This window comes from Mugil cephalus, chromosome 17, assembly GCF_022458985.1.
Source record: "Mugil cephalus isolate CIBA_MC_2020 chromosome 17, CIBA_Mcephalus_1.1, whole genome shotgun sequence".
Taxonomy (NCBI): domain Eukaryota; kingdom Metazoa; phylum Chordata; class Actinopteri; order Mugiliformes; family Mugilidae; genus Mugil; species Mugil cephalus.
Window position 1 is genome coordinate 7,980,038 of NC_061786.1, and position 18,871 is coordinate 7,998,908.

At 42.9% G+C, this 18,871-nt stretch overlaps 1 protein-coding gene across 1 annotated transcript; it reads right to left on the reverse strand.

Moving 5' to 3' along the window:
* Positions 1–5,427: 5,427 nt before the first annotated feature.
* LOC125023278 (CD109 antigen-like) lies at positions 5,428–18,094 on the reverse strand. Its single transcript, XM_047610435.1, has 32 exons — positions 17,975–18,094; positions 17,715–17,869; positions 17,602–17,630; positions 17,266–17,499; positions 17,040–17,162; positions 16,880–16,919; positions 16,139–16,214; positions 15,975–16,056; positions 15,774–15,891; positions 15,580–15,689; positions 15,300–15,500; positions 14,951–15,055; positions 14,809–14,871; positions 14,356–14,526; positions 14,108–14,260; positions 13,486–13,555; positions 13,305–13,401; positions 13,098–13,215; positions 12,601–12,714; positions 12,187–12,405; positions 11,915–12,056; positions 10,948–11,124; positions 10,735–10,816; positions 10,426–10,657; positions 10,164–10,335; positions 8,752–8,939; positions 8,478–8,633; positions 8,082–8,147; positions 7,425–7,564; positions 7,067–7,226; positions 6,155–6,257; positions 5,428–6,005 (listed from the first exon to the last, which is right to left on the reverse strand). The coding sequence occupies exons 1-32, from the start codon at positions 18,052–18,054 to the stop codon at positions 5,803–5,805; spliced, it is 4,179 nt and encodes a 1,392-aa protein (XP_047466391.1). The 5' UTR covers positions 18,055–18,094; the 3' UTR covers positions 5,428–5,802.
* Between the last annotated feature and the right edge of the window lie 777 nt (positions 18,095–18,871).

The window sequence follows — 18,871 nt, forward strand, 5'->3', positions numbered from 1 at the left end:
GGACCAATTAAAGGTGAAGCTAAGGTCTGATTTTAATTGACTTCTGTTTGCATACTTCTCAGCAGTGCGGAGCTCATAAATATGAGAATGAGTTAAAGTAAAATAAAATGCATTATCCAACATTGTGTCTTTGTGTCAGATTTCGTGTCGACCCATACTTAACAGATGTTGCAATATTTCATTAAATTAGTTAAAACCTGCCAGTGACGCATTGGGTTCAATTTTGTGGGTGCTACAAATGTCCAACAATAATAGTTGTTGAGACATTGCAGTCTGGATCATGATGATGGATCAACTGACTGACAACTGTGTCATGCCCAAATCAACACTACTCACATTCATACATCGATGGCCACCATTTGTTGCTTAGGGCTCTCTTCCATAGAGCAACAGTACAGTGTGTGAGAGAGAACACCACTTTTGATTTAGTTTGGAGATGAATGGAAGGAACCCTTCTTTACTTTTACCTTTTAAACAATAGACGGTGACAACACACAGTACTATGCAACACCAAAGATATATATAAATATCTTTGCTATATCTTTGCTATATATATATGTTACTACAGAGACACTAATCAGGGCAGCACAAGAACAGGCCCTATTTACAAGAGTCATAGAGGCCAAGATCCACCAGAGCAGATCAGACCCAAGGTGCAGGCTGTGCAAAGTCCAGCACATGGTAGCAGGGTGTAAGATTCAAACTAAATCAGTGTACATGAAGAGCCACAACCAAGTGGCCAGGATAGTGTACAGGAACATCTGTACCCAGTGTGGAATAGAAGTACCCAAGTCCCAATTGGCCACACCAGAGAAGATGGTGGAGAACAACAGGGCCAAGGTTCTGTTGGACTTCAGCTTCCAGACTAACAAACAGGTCCTGGCTAAACAACAAGACGTAGTGGTGGTGGACAAAGAGCAGAAGAAGGTAGTGGTGATAGATGTGGCAATACCAGCTGACACCAACATCAGAAAGGAGGAACGTGAAAAGGTTGAGATTGTACCGATTAAAAGAGCAGCTGGAACGGATGTGGAAGGTTAAGGTGAGCGTGGTAGTGGTAGTAGAAGTACTCTGGACAGTCACTCCCAAACTGGGAGAGTGGCTCCAACATATCCAAGGAACAACACCTGAAAAGTCCAGAAGAGCGCAGTCCTCTGAACAGCTAAGATACTGCGCAGAACCCTCAAACTTCCAGAGGATCCGAACCACCCTGTGAGGGTGAGAGGGATGATACATACGTACCATATGAATACATAGATAATTCCACCCATTCACATTTCAGCCAAGTGCAAGAAAATACAGTGAATAACAAATACAATACAAGCAATTAACAACATTATGTTTGCTTTATATATTGAAAAGATCCCAGGGCAGAGGGTTGTTGGTCTTCTTGTCTATTGTCTTCCTCCCCCTGAGATCAGCTAAAATATTTCTGAAGACAGCGTCGCTGTCGATCATCTTCTGTCCTGGAACAACTTTTGCTCTGGTTTTCCAGATGTGGTGGTTTATAATGTACATCACCAGCCAGAACAGACGTCTCTTTGAATCAACAAATTTTGCTTTTAAAAGGCCGCACCTGACACATTTCTCGTGTGTCATGTCTCTCCATATTAACATCAAATCTGGCAGTTTTCATGTTGTTTCTGATTTCTTTTGGTCTATCACACTCAGTTGGTGCATTTAGTCATCTGACATTTTTCAGGTGTGACATAACAGCTCCATTGGACCATTGCTCTAACTGGGAGTCTAATCCAATTCCTGACACTTGGACATTCATACACAGATGCTTTTTAAACAGTATCAAGCAGACCCTCCTGGGTCTGGACTGCGGTTTGTGGTTTTAAGTCTCATTGGGCCTGCAGCAGCTCGTACTAAAACAGTTACACAGGCACAAACACTTGTAGCTGAAACAGACGGTGACTCACAGGATCAGATAGGACTCACCTGTGCATGTATACACAGACCAAAAGATAATCTTTGCTGATGACTAAGCCTTAAGTGAACTCTTTGAGTCTGTCATCGTCTCTCCTTGAGAGGATCACACCACAGTGATAAGTTCAGAGATGGCCTCACGCAAACAGACCGACTTAAAGTAGATGACTTTCGGTTATTCTTTGTATCTGCGGAATCCCCCCTGTCTCAAATTAATCCATCTGTCTGGGCCTGCCTGCTCGGGGTCACATGGGGGTTGTGTAAATACACACTCAGTCTGGGTGGGATGGAGGCTCAAAGGGATTTTCCATGACTGACCTCGGTGAATGGAGCGTGTCTTGCCAAACAAACGCATCACCCTCCTCCTGAACGACAAAGGTAGCATCACTGGGGGATTGAAAGTTTTCCCGCCGATTCATCTTTGCGGCTGCTGCCACCGCAGTGTCACGGCACCAACGGCACTGGCTTTCCATGGTATGGTTGTTTGTTGTGAGGGTGATTCTTTCCTACTGATGTCATCTGGAGCAGGGCCACGGGGAGCAATTTTGTATCTCCTCTTGGACTGAGACGTTTTACTGAAATAAAGCACCGAACCTGCCAGGAGCACTTCCTAACCACTGAATAACTGCGGTCGCAAAAGCAGACTTTATTACACAAGTTATCATTATTATATTATAGTTTATCATATCACGGTGACTCCAGGCTGCACAGAGCCACAAGGAGAGTACACCTTAATACGTGCGGCGCTGTCATGTAGTATTTCACTTTCGATGAGCGTGTTTGATCGAATCTGTTTAACAGAGGCAGGACTCTGTCAGCGTGGCTCACTTATTTGAACAAAACGCACACTTCATCCTGCCTTGTGATACAGCAGTTCCAACAACAACAGTGCATGTTTCTCTAATGGCTCCCATCAGGAGATGAGGCTCATAAATAATCATCTCCTTCACTTTGTTTACGCCATCTGCATCTCCTTGGTGACGGGCGCTCTGCCAGCGTTATTCCGCTCACAGCCAGGGAGCGAATATTAATAAAAGTCATCAGAGTCAATGGGCCTGATTCATGAGCGTAGACCTCAGCGTCCAAACTCCTGAGCGGGATGCGACCCAAACCACCTACTCCAGAAACGTCTGCTGAGGCGGAGACGAGTGATTCTCTGCAAAAGCTTCATCTAGTCACGAAGAGATTAAAAAAAGAACAACATTTAACATCTCCCAAAGTGGTGAAAGACACATTCTTTGCTATTAATCTTCTTCTGTCTCCCACACAACATTTCCCCAAGAAAGGCAGGCTTATCCGGCGGGGAATTGAAGAAATATTGATCTGTCCTCTCCAGTCTGCCACTAGACCTCAATGACAAAAACAGTCATTTTCACCGACAGATCACAGGCCTGTTTGTCATTTCAGTTCCTGTGTGTTAACATGTTAGTTTGGACCCGGACAGCTACGTTTCATGGTCGCTCCGACGATCCTGTCCGCAACCCCAAACTTGTGGGTGTGTCGAGCCCTGTCCACTGTGGGTAATGCCTCGACTGGGGGTAAGTACCCCATACAACTCTCCTTCAAAAGAAACCCAGCTATCCCTTTAAAGCCTTTAATAATTTAAAGGCCTTTAACCTAAGCTGTCTGTCAGTGTAGGCCACTGCATTAGACCACAGCCCTCTGCCATAGTAAAATCATGACATCATGGTTAATGTATGCCTATGATTGATTGTCTGTTTTTGTAGCTTGACCCACAACATGGCCTTGGTTTAGAAAGGGGTCACTCCTTATGACCCTTACATGCATGGGGTTTTGCCACATGAATATATATTCAGAACACACACAGGGCAGGGTTTAAATTATATATATATATATATATATATATATATATATATATATTTATAGGTAATAAATCACATGGCAGCACACACATTACATATTACAGCAAGCATTTAATTATTCTGTGCGTCAAATAAACTGTCAGTGCGCTTCAAGGAGACGCTTCTGGAGAAGAGGACTAGTATACGTGACAGTTCACAGGTTCCTAACATGATAATCACTTAGTTAGTAGCTGCAAAATTATTATTAAATCAAAAACACAAAAAATTAGGGAAAGCCCAAAAAAAGTTTTTAAGGTCTCTGGAAGTGTTGGTCTATTTAAGGTCTCATTATTCTGATAGCAAGCTTGCCATCTAGTGTCGGTGGATCCAGTACTGCAGCTTTGGAGCTCTCTGTTGGAACTACACAGAATAACTGTGGGGTGACAGTGACGATAATTAGCGAGGCGTGCTTGGGTTCCATCCTAAATTCCTCTGAGCTACTGCTGTGCGTTTACATTTATAGCAACATCCTTATATGTCTTAAAACAACAACACATGGGAACAGTGTGAGGGAAATAAGCGCCGGCCAGCGTGGTCACATGTGGTCGGGATTTGGGATACGTCAATATATTCTCTGTGACTTCACTGAATTCAATTTATTGTATTTTATTTTGTGATTCTTTTGAGAGAGTGTTCAATAATTTTAATGGGACATTCAATCCCGCCTGTGTAACCCTTTACTGCATTCAGCTAAAGCCAACAGCTGAAGCTCCAAACGTCTGTGTGGACTATTTTTTTTTTTTTTTATTATTTTTATTTTTTTTTTGTGCATCATCTAATATTCTCCATTCCATGTCTGCTTTTGCTTACGAACAAAGAGCTTTATTGTTCCTAGAGGGAAACTGCTTGGCCAACAAGCCTTACGAAACATCTGACACATAAAAACCAGACTTCCATTGCCATTGAAAAAGAAAAGAGAGCACATTTTTAAAAAGGCGTTAGGTTAAAGTCTGGCTGTCTTTTGGGCGGGTCAAAGGTCAAGTCAAGCCACAGCGCAACGAACACTTAACTTTTAACGTTTATTTGTCTTGTCTTACTGACAAGAATATATACATTGTCCAACAGAAACCAAATCACAAGTGTGAATCATCGACTGTTGGATTAAAAGTGAAATGCTGCAAATCTGGAATTGCTGATTAGTGAAAAAAATAAATAAATAAAATAAAAATGGACAAAGACTTTGTGAACCCAGTCTCAAATGACATGAAATGCAGCCCAGATTAAAAACAGTAGGTAAAAATCTTAAAAACATTCATATTTCATGATATGTCCGTAATGTCAGGCCTGATTACTCTCTGGAGATGGCTTACGTGCGTGTTTTCTCTGCATTGTTCTGCAGGTCAGTCCACATTCCTCTGGCTCACTGTGATGTGACGGGGCAGATGGGTAACGCAGGTTTTATCTCACGCCAAGAGATCTCATGTGGTGTGTTTCCAGTCTGTGCTACATTCACACACTGAAGCGAGACGGTTGCACATTAACAGGCGTAAAAACTAAGTCGGCATTTCGGTGGAAAGTGGAGCACAGCTTTTGTTAAAACAAAGATCTTGATGTGACCTCAGGCGACTTAACATGTCTGCGTTTTCTGCCAGAATAGTGACAGCAGGACACATGGGGGAAGAAGAATCACTTATGCTGCTGCCAACGCTACATGAGTTCTTTATTTAATGTTTTACTGCTGTCAATACATTGATTCATGGTGAGAATAGTAGCCCTAAAAAAGTAAGTGGAAACATATTTATTTGTTCATCATCATAATCATAATGAAAAAAAAAATCTACTATTGAATAAAATTCAAGTTTAAAAAAACAAAACAATACAAAACATGTTGTAAACAGTAGAGGGCACACCTGCACAAAGCAAGAGAACAGCATGCAAATACTCCTCTAAATATTACAATCATTCATCAAGAAGAAGGGAGAACTTGCATCCAGTGCATATCAGAGCGTGCACTTTCTAAAACTATGTCTCTCAGTACACGATGTGCACTCCTTTAAACTCTATCTAATCAGATTAGTACAAGAAAAGCACTGACTCCAAGAAGCACGCAACTCAAGCTGTAGGCGGCGCTAGCGATCGAGCGAGACAAGAGCGGTGAGGACACTGTAATGGTGATTCCTGGCCTGCAGTGATCGCAGTTTACGCCGCAGAAGAAGCAGGAGTCCATGCTGTGAAGAAAGTCTGAGTTGTATGTCGCCGTTGCTTTCCTCGCTAAAAAAGTAAATATATAAAAATAATATTATGATCGTTGGTATATTGCACAGTTTAATAGTGAAAATGCAGCAGAACGTATTAGCGTCATAGCTAAAACAGTGGATCTATGATTGCAGAAACATTTTACATAAGAGTGCTGTACTCACTGGGTTCGTAGTAGTCGTAAACCTGCACCACAGCGTCTTGCACATGGGCCACTTTGAAATTTCTGACAATGGGCAGCTGGATGCAGACCTCTGACTTGTTGACCTGCAAATGAACAAAAAGAAGAAATTAATCCTATCTGCGCACAAAGTCCAGAAGTATGTTTTGAACATGCACAGTGTATTGTGGGAAATAAATGCATCTGGAGACCTGAGGGCCTGCAGTAAAAGTTGAAAACATTGCCTTACAAAGTACAGCACAGGTTTAGTTAAGTATTTCTACAGTTGGAAGGAAGGTAACAGATGTAAGCTAAGTGCTGAGCAAATATTAAATCAACTAGGCATAACATTATGACCTCCTTCCTAATATTGTGCAGGTCTCCCTTGTGCCTCTAAAACAGTTCTGACTAATCAGAGAATGAAGATGGGCCTTCTGAGGGTGTCCTGTGGTGTCTGGCAACAGAATGACCGTAGTGGGGTCTTTGGATGTGTTGAGGGGAGGGGACCCTGTGGATCATCTTACAGATACTTGATCAGTTTGGGATCTGGTGAATTTGGAGGCCCCGTCAACACTTTGTGTTGTTCTTCGTGTTTTTTGTATTGTTCCTGTGTCAGGCTGCATCCTGTTGGGGATGACTGCTGCCATCATCAAGGAGTGTCATTGCTATGGGGTGGGGGTGTCTGGTCTGGTCTAGGTGGGTGGTACATGTAACAAGTAACATCCACACAAATGCAAGATCCAAAAGTTTTCCAGCAGAACATTGTATTGTCACAGGATCAATGATCAATGTTGTTCACTTCTTCTGTCAGTGGTTTTAATGTTGTGGCTGTAGATATGTAGGCTCATATCTTGAAGGCACAGCGCAGAACTTAAAATATCAACCAGGCCAAGATTCCAACACCATCGCCACTTACTGAATCCAGGTACAGGCTGACTTTCTCAGGCACTATCTCCACCTTCCTGATCAGATCTGTCGGGGCAGCAGCAGCTCCAGGGGCGAGAATGAAACCACTGAGCATTCCCACATCTAATATGACCATACCTGTATGAGGTATCACCTGACTGTCCTTTAATCTAGAAAGGACAAAGCAAGTACACATATGACTTAGCAGAATATTTCACACATATGGCAGTGTATCTTAAAAAGATACACTGTAATCTTATCAATGTATCTTAACAAGATAAATTGATAAGACAAAAGAAGTTACACTGAACAGAGACATGCAGCTTGAAGTGTGCAGTAGAGCCGTAGATCTGTGCCGCAGCTCTTACCTTGTGCACAGTGACAGTGTCATGTGATTGTGGTCCCTGTCTTCAGCAACCCTGACGTTTAATAAAAACGCTTCACTGTCTGTGGCGTGCTGGTGGTTCTGAGTAGACCCTTGGCCCGGCAGGTTGTAAAAGACATTCAACTGCGCAGATTAAAAAAAAAAAAAGAAGTACTTATACGGTGTCTAGTAGTAGTTACTACTCCATAAAGCAAGAACTTGAAGACTCAATCTGTGATTTTGTCTCAAACTAAAGACAGCAGGTTGTAATACTGAACCCAGTGAAAAGACTAACTTCACTCCAAGCTGTGGTCTTTCTCTAAGTGATGTTATCTGGATACACTCAGGGCAATCAGGGCACAAAGCTACGGTACAGATGAGTTCCAGATGTGAACTGCTGGATCCATTATTGTGCTGCATTTAGCCGGTTTGATTTAGCATATATAACGCAGATATATAACGTATGGCATTGTGATGGGTGAAGCTGTCATGCACAGCTGCTGAGATCAATTTATTGTGGTCATGCTCCAGTGCCTAAACTGTCTGTTGAGGCGAAAGTGTCGGCGGTATGGAAACTGCTGTGTAAGGGGCGGTAGCAGAATGATCTGGAGGTCACAATTAATGCAAAGAGTTATAAACACAGAAATACAGTCAACTGTACCTGAAATGTGGCAAATCCTCGTCCTTCCATGTCAATGTTTAGATGTAAATCCTTATCAGCAGTGATCTAAAATGCATGAAATACAAATAGCAGAATAAGAAAGTTCCATTGCCTCTAAAGGTTCCATTAACTCTAAAGCATAGTTCTTCAACAAGGGGAGGCACTGCGGGGGGGGGGGGGGGGGGGGGGTGGGGGGGGGGGGCGCAAAGTCTTTGGTTGAGTAGACATTTTTTTATATATTTTCTTAAATTTTCCCTCACATTTTTAAATTTCATTAAATACACATTAGCATGGATCCGACATATTTTAGTAAAGGGCTAAGGGATATAGTAGGTTAGGGGTTAGAGTTGAAGACCCATGCTCTAAAGCATCAAATCCAACAGTTATTCAACACACCTCTGCAGTTTGATAGTTTTTATAGTTGGTAGAGTTGATCTGAAACGTCGACACAAATAAAGACGCTGGGGCTGATACATTAAGCCTGAGCTCAATGGCGCTGGCACCACTGAACACAGCATAGTAAGAGAGAGCCTCGATGCCAACTACCGTGTCCTGAAGAAGAAAATGGAGACAAAGTACATGAATGACCCGACTGAACCAAACTTCTGTTTTATTCCCACTTGCAAAGTTAACAGTTATAGGTGTAATATACAAATATATTTACTCCCACCTGTGTCGTCCCGTAGCCCCCGAGATGGTTTCTCTGTACGCCTAGCCACTTCAAGAGTGGAAAGCCCTCAAGAAACCTGCCACGCCTGAGTAGAGTCAGCAGCACATAAGAGGCCATCTCAATCTGCGCTGAGCGAACCCCATTGTCCTGTGGCGGTCCAGCAGAGGACGTCCACATCATGACTCCATCTTATGAAGAAACATGACAGACTCTATAATGTCCACGTACGCAGATCAGGCAGGATCAGGTCGATCAGGACCCATCATACCCTGCTCACTCCCTGTTTACTACACTCCCATCAGGTCGCATGCACCATCCACAGCAACAGCCATTTCTTGCCCATAAATATTCCAGTCATTGCATCACTGTATATTTCCAACTATTCTTAATTGTATATATTGTTTTTCTTTTTGCTTGCCAAGTTAACTTTTATTTAAATGTTATTTGGTGTTGATACACCAGGCAGAATTCCTGTGTACATTGTACATTTGGCCAATAAAGAGATTCTGATAACATTATGACCCCCTTCCTAATATTATGTAGATCTCCCATGTGCCTCCAAAACAGTTGTGACTCATCTGAGAATGGACATGGGTCTTCTGATGGTGTCCTGTGGTGTCTGGCAACATTATGTTGTTAGTGGGGGGCCTTTGGGTCCTATGGGTTGAGGGGAGGGGCCTCTGTGGGTCAGGTCAGGCAGGTTCTAGTGTATCCCACAGATACTTAATCAGTTTGGTACCTAGTGAATTTGGAGCCCAGGTGCTTTTCTTCATGTTTTTTTAAATTGTTCCTATACCGTTGTTATGTGCGTGTCAGGCTAGATCCTACATACATTTCCCAGATGGTTTCCTACACCTGCATGTAAAAAATCGCTATGATTTGTTTTAGGTTTCATTTAGGCCTCATGTAACACCTATCCTTATTACCTTATGCTGGCTCATAAAATATAGATGAGATTCTTGTGATTAACCGTTAGAGCATTACATGACCAGGTGCCAGCCCATATTAAAGAGTTACCGCTGTATAAAGCAATATGCAATCCGAGATCATCTGATCAGGGTTTGTCGGTTGTTCTTCACTCCAGGCTCGAGACAAAATGCCGTCTTTAGTGCTTTGTGATCACTTAAAAAACATTTCTGATGCTCTACCTGTAAAAATTAACATCCCTTAAAATGTTTTACATTTCAACCTGTACCTCTTCAGGCATTGTTGGCAGAAATCTTATGCATAGGCTTCTCAAACTTTAAAAACTAAAAGTTTTTAAATGCCTGCTTGTGCAACAATGCATGAGCCCCTCTGAGAATTGGCAGATTGGTCCATTCACCATCTGACCTCAGCAAATCCAAATTCCTGGTGAATTTCAGTAAATCGGTGACAGAAAAATCCGACCACATCAGCGTGTTTTTAATCACCTCTGTAGTCAGCTCTCCTGGTGAGATCAGTGAGGACGCTGTCGGCTAAACGACTGTTGGCCAGAGATAAAGCATAAGCCACCAAACATAGGCTGTAGTTACTGACAACTCCACTGGACACTTTGTCCTCTAGGTACGTCTGGGCCAAAGACACGTTGCCTGTGTACATATCCTTCACAGAGAAAAAGACAGATAAATGGTCATTACCAACATCATCACCATGTTATGTTAAAGTCTGCTGTGAATGAGATATTTAACTCACTTTGTAGGTGTCGTCCTCCAAAAGAGCCACCAAGACATATGCAGTGAGTGCCACTGGGCCATTATCCAGCCCTCCCTGCATTTCTGTGTGGATCAACCTGCCCACCTCACTGAACTCCCCCTGGGGCCCCTGGTGTCTCAAGAGCCAATCCATGGCCCTGGTCAGGACGCTCTGGTCTACGTGCATGTATCGCTGAGCCTGGATGAAGCACCGCAGGACAAAGGCAGTCAGCCTGCCACCAGGGAGAGAGAAGGAGTGTTGGTGAAATCCGATTTATTTTGACAAAAATGTGGCACACTGGCGACCTACCATGTGCTACCAGAGGTGTCGCTGGCTCCGAAAGCACTGAAGGAACCATCAGCTCGTTGATAGGACAGTTGTCTCTTATACCCTTAGAGCAGAAATGACAACATGTTTAGTGTAATGTGCAATCAGTAATTTTAATATACAGAATTTGACATATTTATAATTTAATTGTACTTAATGCATGTGCATGTGCATGTGCATGTAAAGGTAGCTTACCTTCCATCATGTAGGCCTTAGCTCTGGTCCTGAGCTCTTCGTCTTTCTGGTTTAAAGCATCAAGATACTGGAGAACATAAACACTTGGTGCAAAGTGAATCATGTTCTGCTCCCCACATCCAACGGGAATCTGAACCAGTGAATCCAAGGTGTTGATGGACAAAGCCAGTATATCCCCTGAGCCAAGCAACACACAGGACAGAAGGAAAGAATTAACATGTGTGGACAGAGGTAAAAGACACTCAAAGTATCTTTAGTGTCTGCAGTGAAATATTGTGTAACTCTTTCCGATTCCTGTGGATTTCCACTACTTTCTTTATTCTCCAAGCAATAAAAATACAAGTGGGGCTTTGACTAAATGATAAATGCCCTCAGTAAAAATATGGTTTTTCAAACAGTAGTTAAGATTTCAGACTGTATTTGGACTCTCTGCAGAATAATATTTTCAATATGGCCACTTGAAAAGTCAGGTCAGTGGTTTAAGCTGAATGGTGGAGTGGAAAATAAAACCTATAAAACATGAACGCACCAAGCAGAACAGATACAGATACATGACCTTCCTCTTCCCTCTTCCTTTTCTTAACGTTTAATAAAGGCGATTATAGCAACAAGGACAGAAACCCTAAATTTGGCTCCAGCCAGGGGAAAATCCTGGAGCTTGCTTCTCTAGCATGGCAAATGCCCCGCATCCCTCAACCAGAATGGAGCCAAGCCAAACAGCTTGACAGCTGCCCGGAGTCTGCCCGCCATAAACATTCCTGCCTCATGTCCATCCTCTCCATTTTTAAACGTTCGCCACCTACATATTTTTAAGGGTTAGACGTGCTTTACACTGGAGATCATTGTCTCAGCACAAAGGCAAAATGTGAGCACATATTACACATACCTAATTGACTAAAAGTAAACACAAACTGCACTCAGATGGAACTGCCAATGGCACAACGGGAAAGACAAATGGTAGACGCACCAACCAAAGCCATATGGGCCCTCTGGCTGCCTGGCACCACATCTGCTGGGAAGGAAAAGGAGACGGATACGGAATTGTTGTGCTTCCCTGGTTCCAGCTCCAGGAACACAGTCTTTGAGGAGGAATGTTCAACTCCTTCAGGCTTTAGGAACATGGAAGTAATTCAGTATTATTAACTGTATGCCACGTTGCAAGTTGTTGTTTTTAAAATAGTTTTTATTTTTACTGCGTTAAAGTATTAGTGCACGTATCATCAATGAAGAAACCTCTACCTTCACCATCACTCTTTGAACAAGGCCATCCGAAGCCTCTGCAGACACGGCGTCCACAGAAATTTCCATTTCGCCCAGAGCTAGAGGCCTTATAGGGAATAGAGCTAAAGCAGACGCATGACTCCCTAAGATGATCTTTTGGGCATTTATGACGGACACATCGCTCCGGTGTGTCAAAACAAACTCGAAGGCCTCACTCTGTGCTAGCAGCACGATGACCTGTGGGGAGAAACAAATTGGAACAAAGGCTTTAAAACAAGGAAGGTGCCAAAAATGACAGCGAGAGGTGTTTATTGTTGGAGGATACTAATCAGTCATCCTACAAGGAGTCTCTTGGCCCTGTAGGGGGAATGTTTCTGCAGCAGGGTCAGTCCCATTTTAAGTTGGATACGCCGCAAAGCTTGTCTTACATACGTCTATGTCCTGCTCTAAATGGTTGGTGGTGTTCACTTCCAGCACGATCTCCTCTCCTCTGATGAGGTGCGACGGGACAGCCAGAGACAAGGAGAAATCTTTGGTAACGATCAGCTGTCAAATGAGAGGACAAAAAAACAAAAAACAAAAAAAAAAAAAAAAACAGTACATAAGTGTTACATAACATGAGTTTGGGTTAAAGTTGAGGGTAGATTCAATATCCTGGCATCTTCTTGGCAGTTTGATGGGGTCCTGGTGCAAGGAGGTAGCTATGTTTCAACGCTGAGATAGAAACAGTCACACCACTGAATTAAATGTGCAACTGTTTTGTTTTGTGATCTGAGTAGGCTGAAAACCACCACAAAATTAGGGAAGAGATAGTCCACTTAAGTTACAGACAAATAACAACTAGATCTTCTTTGCAAAGGGAAGCAACAAAATTTATGAGCACTACCTTGAATTTGAGAAACATCGCCGGCAAACAGAGGTTTTGTTACCTTTTGTGGAACTTCGGTGAAGCCCAACCCTAGGTTCTCTGACATGACGAGTGCCAAAGCGCTCAAAGAAGTGACTCCGTCGGGAACAGTTATTTTCCCACTCGTCCACGCCAAATCCCTAAGAGGAATTTTGAGAAAAAGCCGAGTTTTGCCTTTAATGTTAGTAAGAAGTGAACCGATACTGATTGCTCGCCCTTCAAGCCTTACCGAACACTAGCATCGAACCACTGTAGAGATTCAGTGGCATCCATCCAGTGATTCCAGTACTTCTGCACCATTAGCACATCACCTCCTGAAAACCCTCCTGAAAAAGGAGAGAAGAGACTGAATTTATGATTTTTGAAATTATTTGAGTCAATATACCTAATGGCCACAAGAGGGACTTTACCTTTTTTAGGTTTCTGAGGCTGCATTTTGTTAGACAATCTGGCATTAGTCAGCATCATAAGATTACATTCCTGTCGTGTGAGAAGAACAAAAGAACTGATGAGAAAGATAAATAATTTTTGGGTCAGATCTTATTAGTAGCCCTGGAATAGAGGTCAGGTCTGAAAGTAGGTGATGTAATGTGTAAAAGTCCTCGGCTTGTAGGCGCCAGAGGGGGTCATGGTATTTCAACGATCTAGCACACACAAGATTTTGGAGATGAGAAAAGGTGACGGAGCTTTGTTTCCTCCATCATATACCAACCCTGTGGTCATGCACCCAGCACACTAGAGTTACCAGGTCTAAGAAACAGGAGTCACGCCGTAACAAAGCGGACAGATACGTTACAGCCAGACCAGCCGGTTTTTCGCGGCCGCACTCTGAATAAGCGTAAATGAAACTGTCGAGCGAACAAAGGGCAAATGAAGCACATGTGACAGTATCTAAACAAGCTGACTTTATGCAAGGATTTTTAATCCCGGAGATTAAATTGTGCTCTTTTATCAGACAACAATGCCTCAGATGTCAAAGCAGTTTGCGGGTTCAGGATCAAGTGACTCTACTGTCCTAATCAAAAGCCATACCCGCTCCTCCTCAAGGTCCAGATCAGCCTGGGGAGCGTCGCCGTGCATCCCCATCACCACGACTCCCACCTGGGACCTAGATTCGAGGGTAGTCACGGTGAGCGACACCCGCGCCCCTGGCTGGGCCCTGTCACTGCTCCACTTCAGCTGTACCTGAGGACAGCAAGCACGCAGGCCTTTAGCCCAATAGGACTGCGACATACACTCAATAGAACAATCAAATAAAATAAAACAATTAATAACCGTACGTTGTTGTGCTGATTGATGGGGATGTGCACCATGTCAGTGTCAACCTCTCCTTGAGAAAAGAGGCAGTAGACCGTGACGCAGGCCTCGGGATACCAGGACGAAGTCGGGGTCAGAGAGAAAGATGAAGAGTTTTTTGTGCCAGCAGCCACCACCTGACCTTTAGAGCTCACCTCATAGTTAAAAAGAAAGTAAAAATAAATTTAATAAAAGGAGAAATATTAGTTGTCAGCATTAACCAGCATATTTTGTTATTAAGCACAGTGATGTCCAGCCTTTTTAATGGAAAGGAATATTATAGGTCACAGGATTTTTGTGGTGAAAAATATTCTACCTTGGACCTCTAATTGTGAGCGAAATAGCAGTATCCTGGATTCAAATGGACTTCATTTAATTTAAAATGATGAATTACTGCACTAAACTGTGCATTAGCTGATAATATTGAAGAAACTTACCACAAAGTGAATGTTTGTTGGTTGAAAGGTGCTTTCCACATTTAACTGAAGAGGCAATCCGATCTGGAAGTTAAAAAACATTAAAACCGCATTGAGGGGTGCTTGCTTTACACTCACCTTTTTAATGATACAACAGAGTTACCTGTGCAGGTAAAGGCTCAACATGAGAGATCTGGATGTATGAGCCAGTGGATGAGGAGTAGTTGGTGTAGACCTTCAGAGTCTCCTCACTGGACTGGAATCTGGCCTAAATATGAGATACATACCTGTAAAACAATCTAAAACTGTGGACTAAAGTGTTCATTTGAAACTCCATCAAAGTTAGTTTTTATAAGATATATTTGGTTGTTTGTCAGACTCGTTAAATGTCCCAGGGTTGCTTTTCTGAATTTCAGACAGAAACTACTCCTCTTACATGGAGTGATACTACTAGATAATCCAACTTTTCCCATGTGACCAGCTTTCCTGGTACGGTGAGTGAAAATACTCACTCGAATGAAAAGCATCACTACATGATCCCGTAATTGAAACTTAATGTGAACATTGCCGTCCTCGGGGACAGGAGGCGTCAGAGTTGTAGCTTCTGTGGTCACAGCTGTTTGGTTGCTGAATGTCTGAGTGACTTCGACCACAGCAGAGTGCATCAGATCCGAAGTGCTGAGGGGCTTTCTGTCAGGTGTAGAGATCCTAAGCTGTGGGATAAAGGCAAAGAATGTGGTTACATCAGAGCTTCAACAGTTAAATGAGAAACAATGATAACTATTTACTCACAGTTGCAGAGAAGTGTAAAGACGGCTTCAGTGTTTGTGGAAAATCCAGGAACGTAAGCTGGAATGCGTTCTGCATGAGGTGGACTTCAGTTGTTCCGTTCACTTCAAACCCTTGAGCAAGAACAAATAACTTTATGGTTTGCAACTGAAATATGATTAACGCATTATACGACAGTGATTTCAAATCTGTCACACCTGTGGAGCTGTCATTAACCCTGGCAGAAACATGGACGATTACGTGGCTGGTCCCTGATGAAGAGTGTAGGGCCTGGAGCTGATCTTCACTGAAGAAGAACTGCGCTGAGCCGTAGATCTGAAAAATCGAGGTTGTTGTAGAGACCTTTTCTTGTCTTAGTTCATGTCTAAAAATAAACCGCAGGGATATTAAATACTCACCTCTTTAGTTTGTGTGTAGCCTGTTTGACCCACAGTGACTGAAACAGATAATGTTCCATGTACGGGTTGTCCGCTGGAGTAACTGGAGAAGGAAAACCATAGTACATCTTATACTTGTTTAATAATATATAAATGGGTTTGATAAGGATTCAAATTGAACTCACACAGCTCTCACTAATCCTGACAGGTGGTCTCCGACAAGAACCTGTGAAGGTGTCTTGACCAGCACTTCAAAGCGTTCTGCAACAAAAATTATACAGAGCAATATTATTTTACTTCGGCACGGTAGCTTAGCACCAAACATAGAGCAAATGTCTTTATTTTAATTTTTAAAACAGAATGCTGTTACTGGGTCCTATGGGTTGAGGGGATTGGCCTCTGTGGATCATCTCACAGATATTTGATCAGTTTGGGATCTAGTGAATTTGGAGGCCAGGTCAACACCTTGTGCTGTTATTCATGTTTTTTTTTTGTTAAGATGTTCCTAAACAACAACTATGGTATGGGGTGGGGGTGTATGGTCTGGCCTAGGTGGGTGGTACATGTCTTAGTAAAATCCACATAAATACCAGGTCCAAACGTTTCCCAGCAGAACACTGAATTGTCAAATGATGGTCATAATGTTATGCTGGGTTGGTTTATTTCACTTCTAGAGGCTAGATCTAGAACATTTAGTTGAGATGTCTCACTGAAAGCATCATCAGGAGACGTAAAATGTTTTTGTACACATTTTAATGACAATTGGTTGTCATTTAAATGTCACCACTGATCATGGTGGATGTAATAAGAGTCATTCTATGAACATTCATCTTGTCCAAAATGATGCAATGATCATTCTATAATGCCAGAGCCAGGTTGTTAACAATCCTAAACATAATATTGGAATCCACTGATAAATATGTTACCGTGATCATCCACGATGAATGTTTTCTCATCAGTCATGCCCTGTAAGGGAAGGAGATGGGAGGTACAATGTTTGTTTTTTTTTTGTTTTGTTTTTTACAATTCAAATAGTCTTCAGAAGTGCATGCTACACAAATGTAAGTCCTTTTTTCTGAAGCCTACATTCACTGTGCTCGTGATCGTCCACTCTCCAAGAGGAGATGTCTGGGGCAAGCTGAATTCCTGCAACACAATCCCCAGAGTCCCCGTGGACTCCCACCTGTCAGCCACGTTCCCACTGGGATCCTGTGTGACGTGACAAAAGGACGTCAGTCAGACCTCACCACCAGACAATGCCTGGCTAAAACCCAATGAGCTTTGTTCTTTTCCACAGAAAACAGAAACTCACCAGTACAGCGATATCCACTCTGCCTTTGTATGGCCGGTTATCCATCTTAACAGAGACTACCCTGACTCTGACGGTGTCGCCGGGTCGGTATCGCGATCTGTTGGTCTGGATGAAGGAGGAGACATTCCTGAGGCTGTAGCTGAGGGTGGTGGTGTTGGTGAAAATGAGGCCATCTCCTTTGTAGCCCCGCACCGTCAGGTTTAAGAGGGAATTGTGGGTTATGGAGTCAGGAATCTAGAGTGATTATAGAAACACATAGAAATCATTTACAAGAATTATTCTCTGTTACATTTTATTTCAACGAAAGGACGAAGAAAGGAAGGAAAAGTTACTCACGGGTGGAAGTGTAAGGACACTGGTCAAACCTTAAAAGCAGAATGATATATGAGGCCCTCTACAAACTCAGAAATAATCAATCAAATAAAGGCAGCGTGTTTGTGCGGAGTCACCTCCTTGGAGCTCCTCAGTAAGGGTGACTTTGGTGTCGGCGTGAGTCACCTCAGCTGTCACCCTGCTGGGGAAGTCAGCAAAAACAGTGACAGCCAGCGGAGTGGGGGTGCCGGCTCGCACCACCTCTGGACCCGAAACCAGAAAAAGTGTCATGCTAGTGCAGAAGGAAGAAAGGAGTGTTATTGGTCTGTAAAACAACCCGGTTCAACTGTTTGAACACATACATGAGGTGTTATTTACGACCGGCCACAACACTTACCCGGATGAGTTTTGAGTCGATCCAGAAGCTGCAAAACACACGACTTCCAAACACACAACTAAGCTCCAGATCCTGTTCATGGCTTCCGACTGTCTTCTCGGTCCAGCTGTCTTTTTTGAAACTGCCAGCAAACTGCATCAGGTAGCTTGACTCACCTGAACCTGTGTGACAAAAAAAAAAAAAAAAAAAAAAAAAAAACTCCACCTCCTGCTGTCCCTTCACCAACAGGCTCATACACAAATCAGGCTGCAGATTATAGCACATATTCTTTGTCGCGCACTCTTTGTTCACACACTCACTTAACGCCTCTGCCCAGGGGGATGCTTCTCGTCTGTCTATTCAGTCTGATAACTCCCTTTAAAGCCCAGTGAGAGACTCTGGTGTTATTGTATCCATACTGAGATTAAAAACAAAAAGTCTTAAATGTCAGAGGGAAAGCAATTTGTGACTCAAAACCATCCGGGAGTTTGTTTTTTTGGCACGTTTTCTGAAAAAGACCCTGCTATCAATCTGAATTAGCTCATTTTAGCACCGTGGTAAACAGGTTTGACATTTTAATTATCTTGCAACAGCGCGGGGTGACAGGCCAGCAGTGGGTGCTGCGTCCCAGGAGGAAATTATGAGAGTGATCAGATGCCCAAATATGGTCCCCTATCTTAGACAGCCATCATGTGTGAGTGATCTTAAAAAATGGTTTGGCTTTGCAGCGCAAGTAAATTTGGTATTAAAATACATATTCCACACAGAGTTAGTGGTAGTGGAAATAGCAGCATGGAGAATATGGGTTGACATTAAGGGAGGAACACCGATCATGCTTTAACCACTAAACAGTAATTACTGTTTTCTCCGAAGAGCATAATAATAGAGGCAAAAATGGAAACCTGCATTACCTCTTCT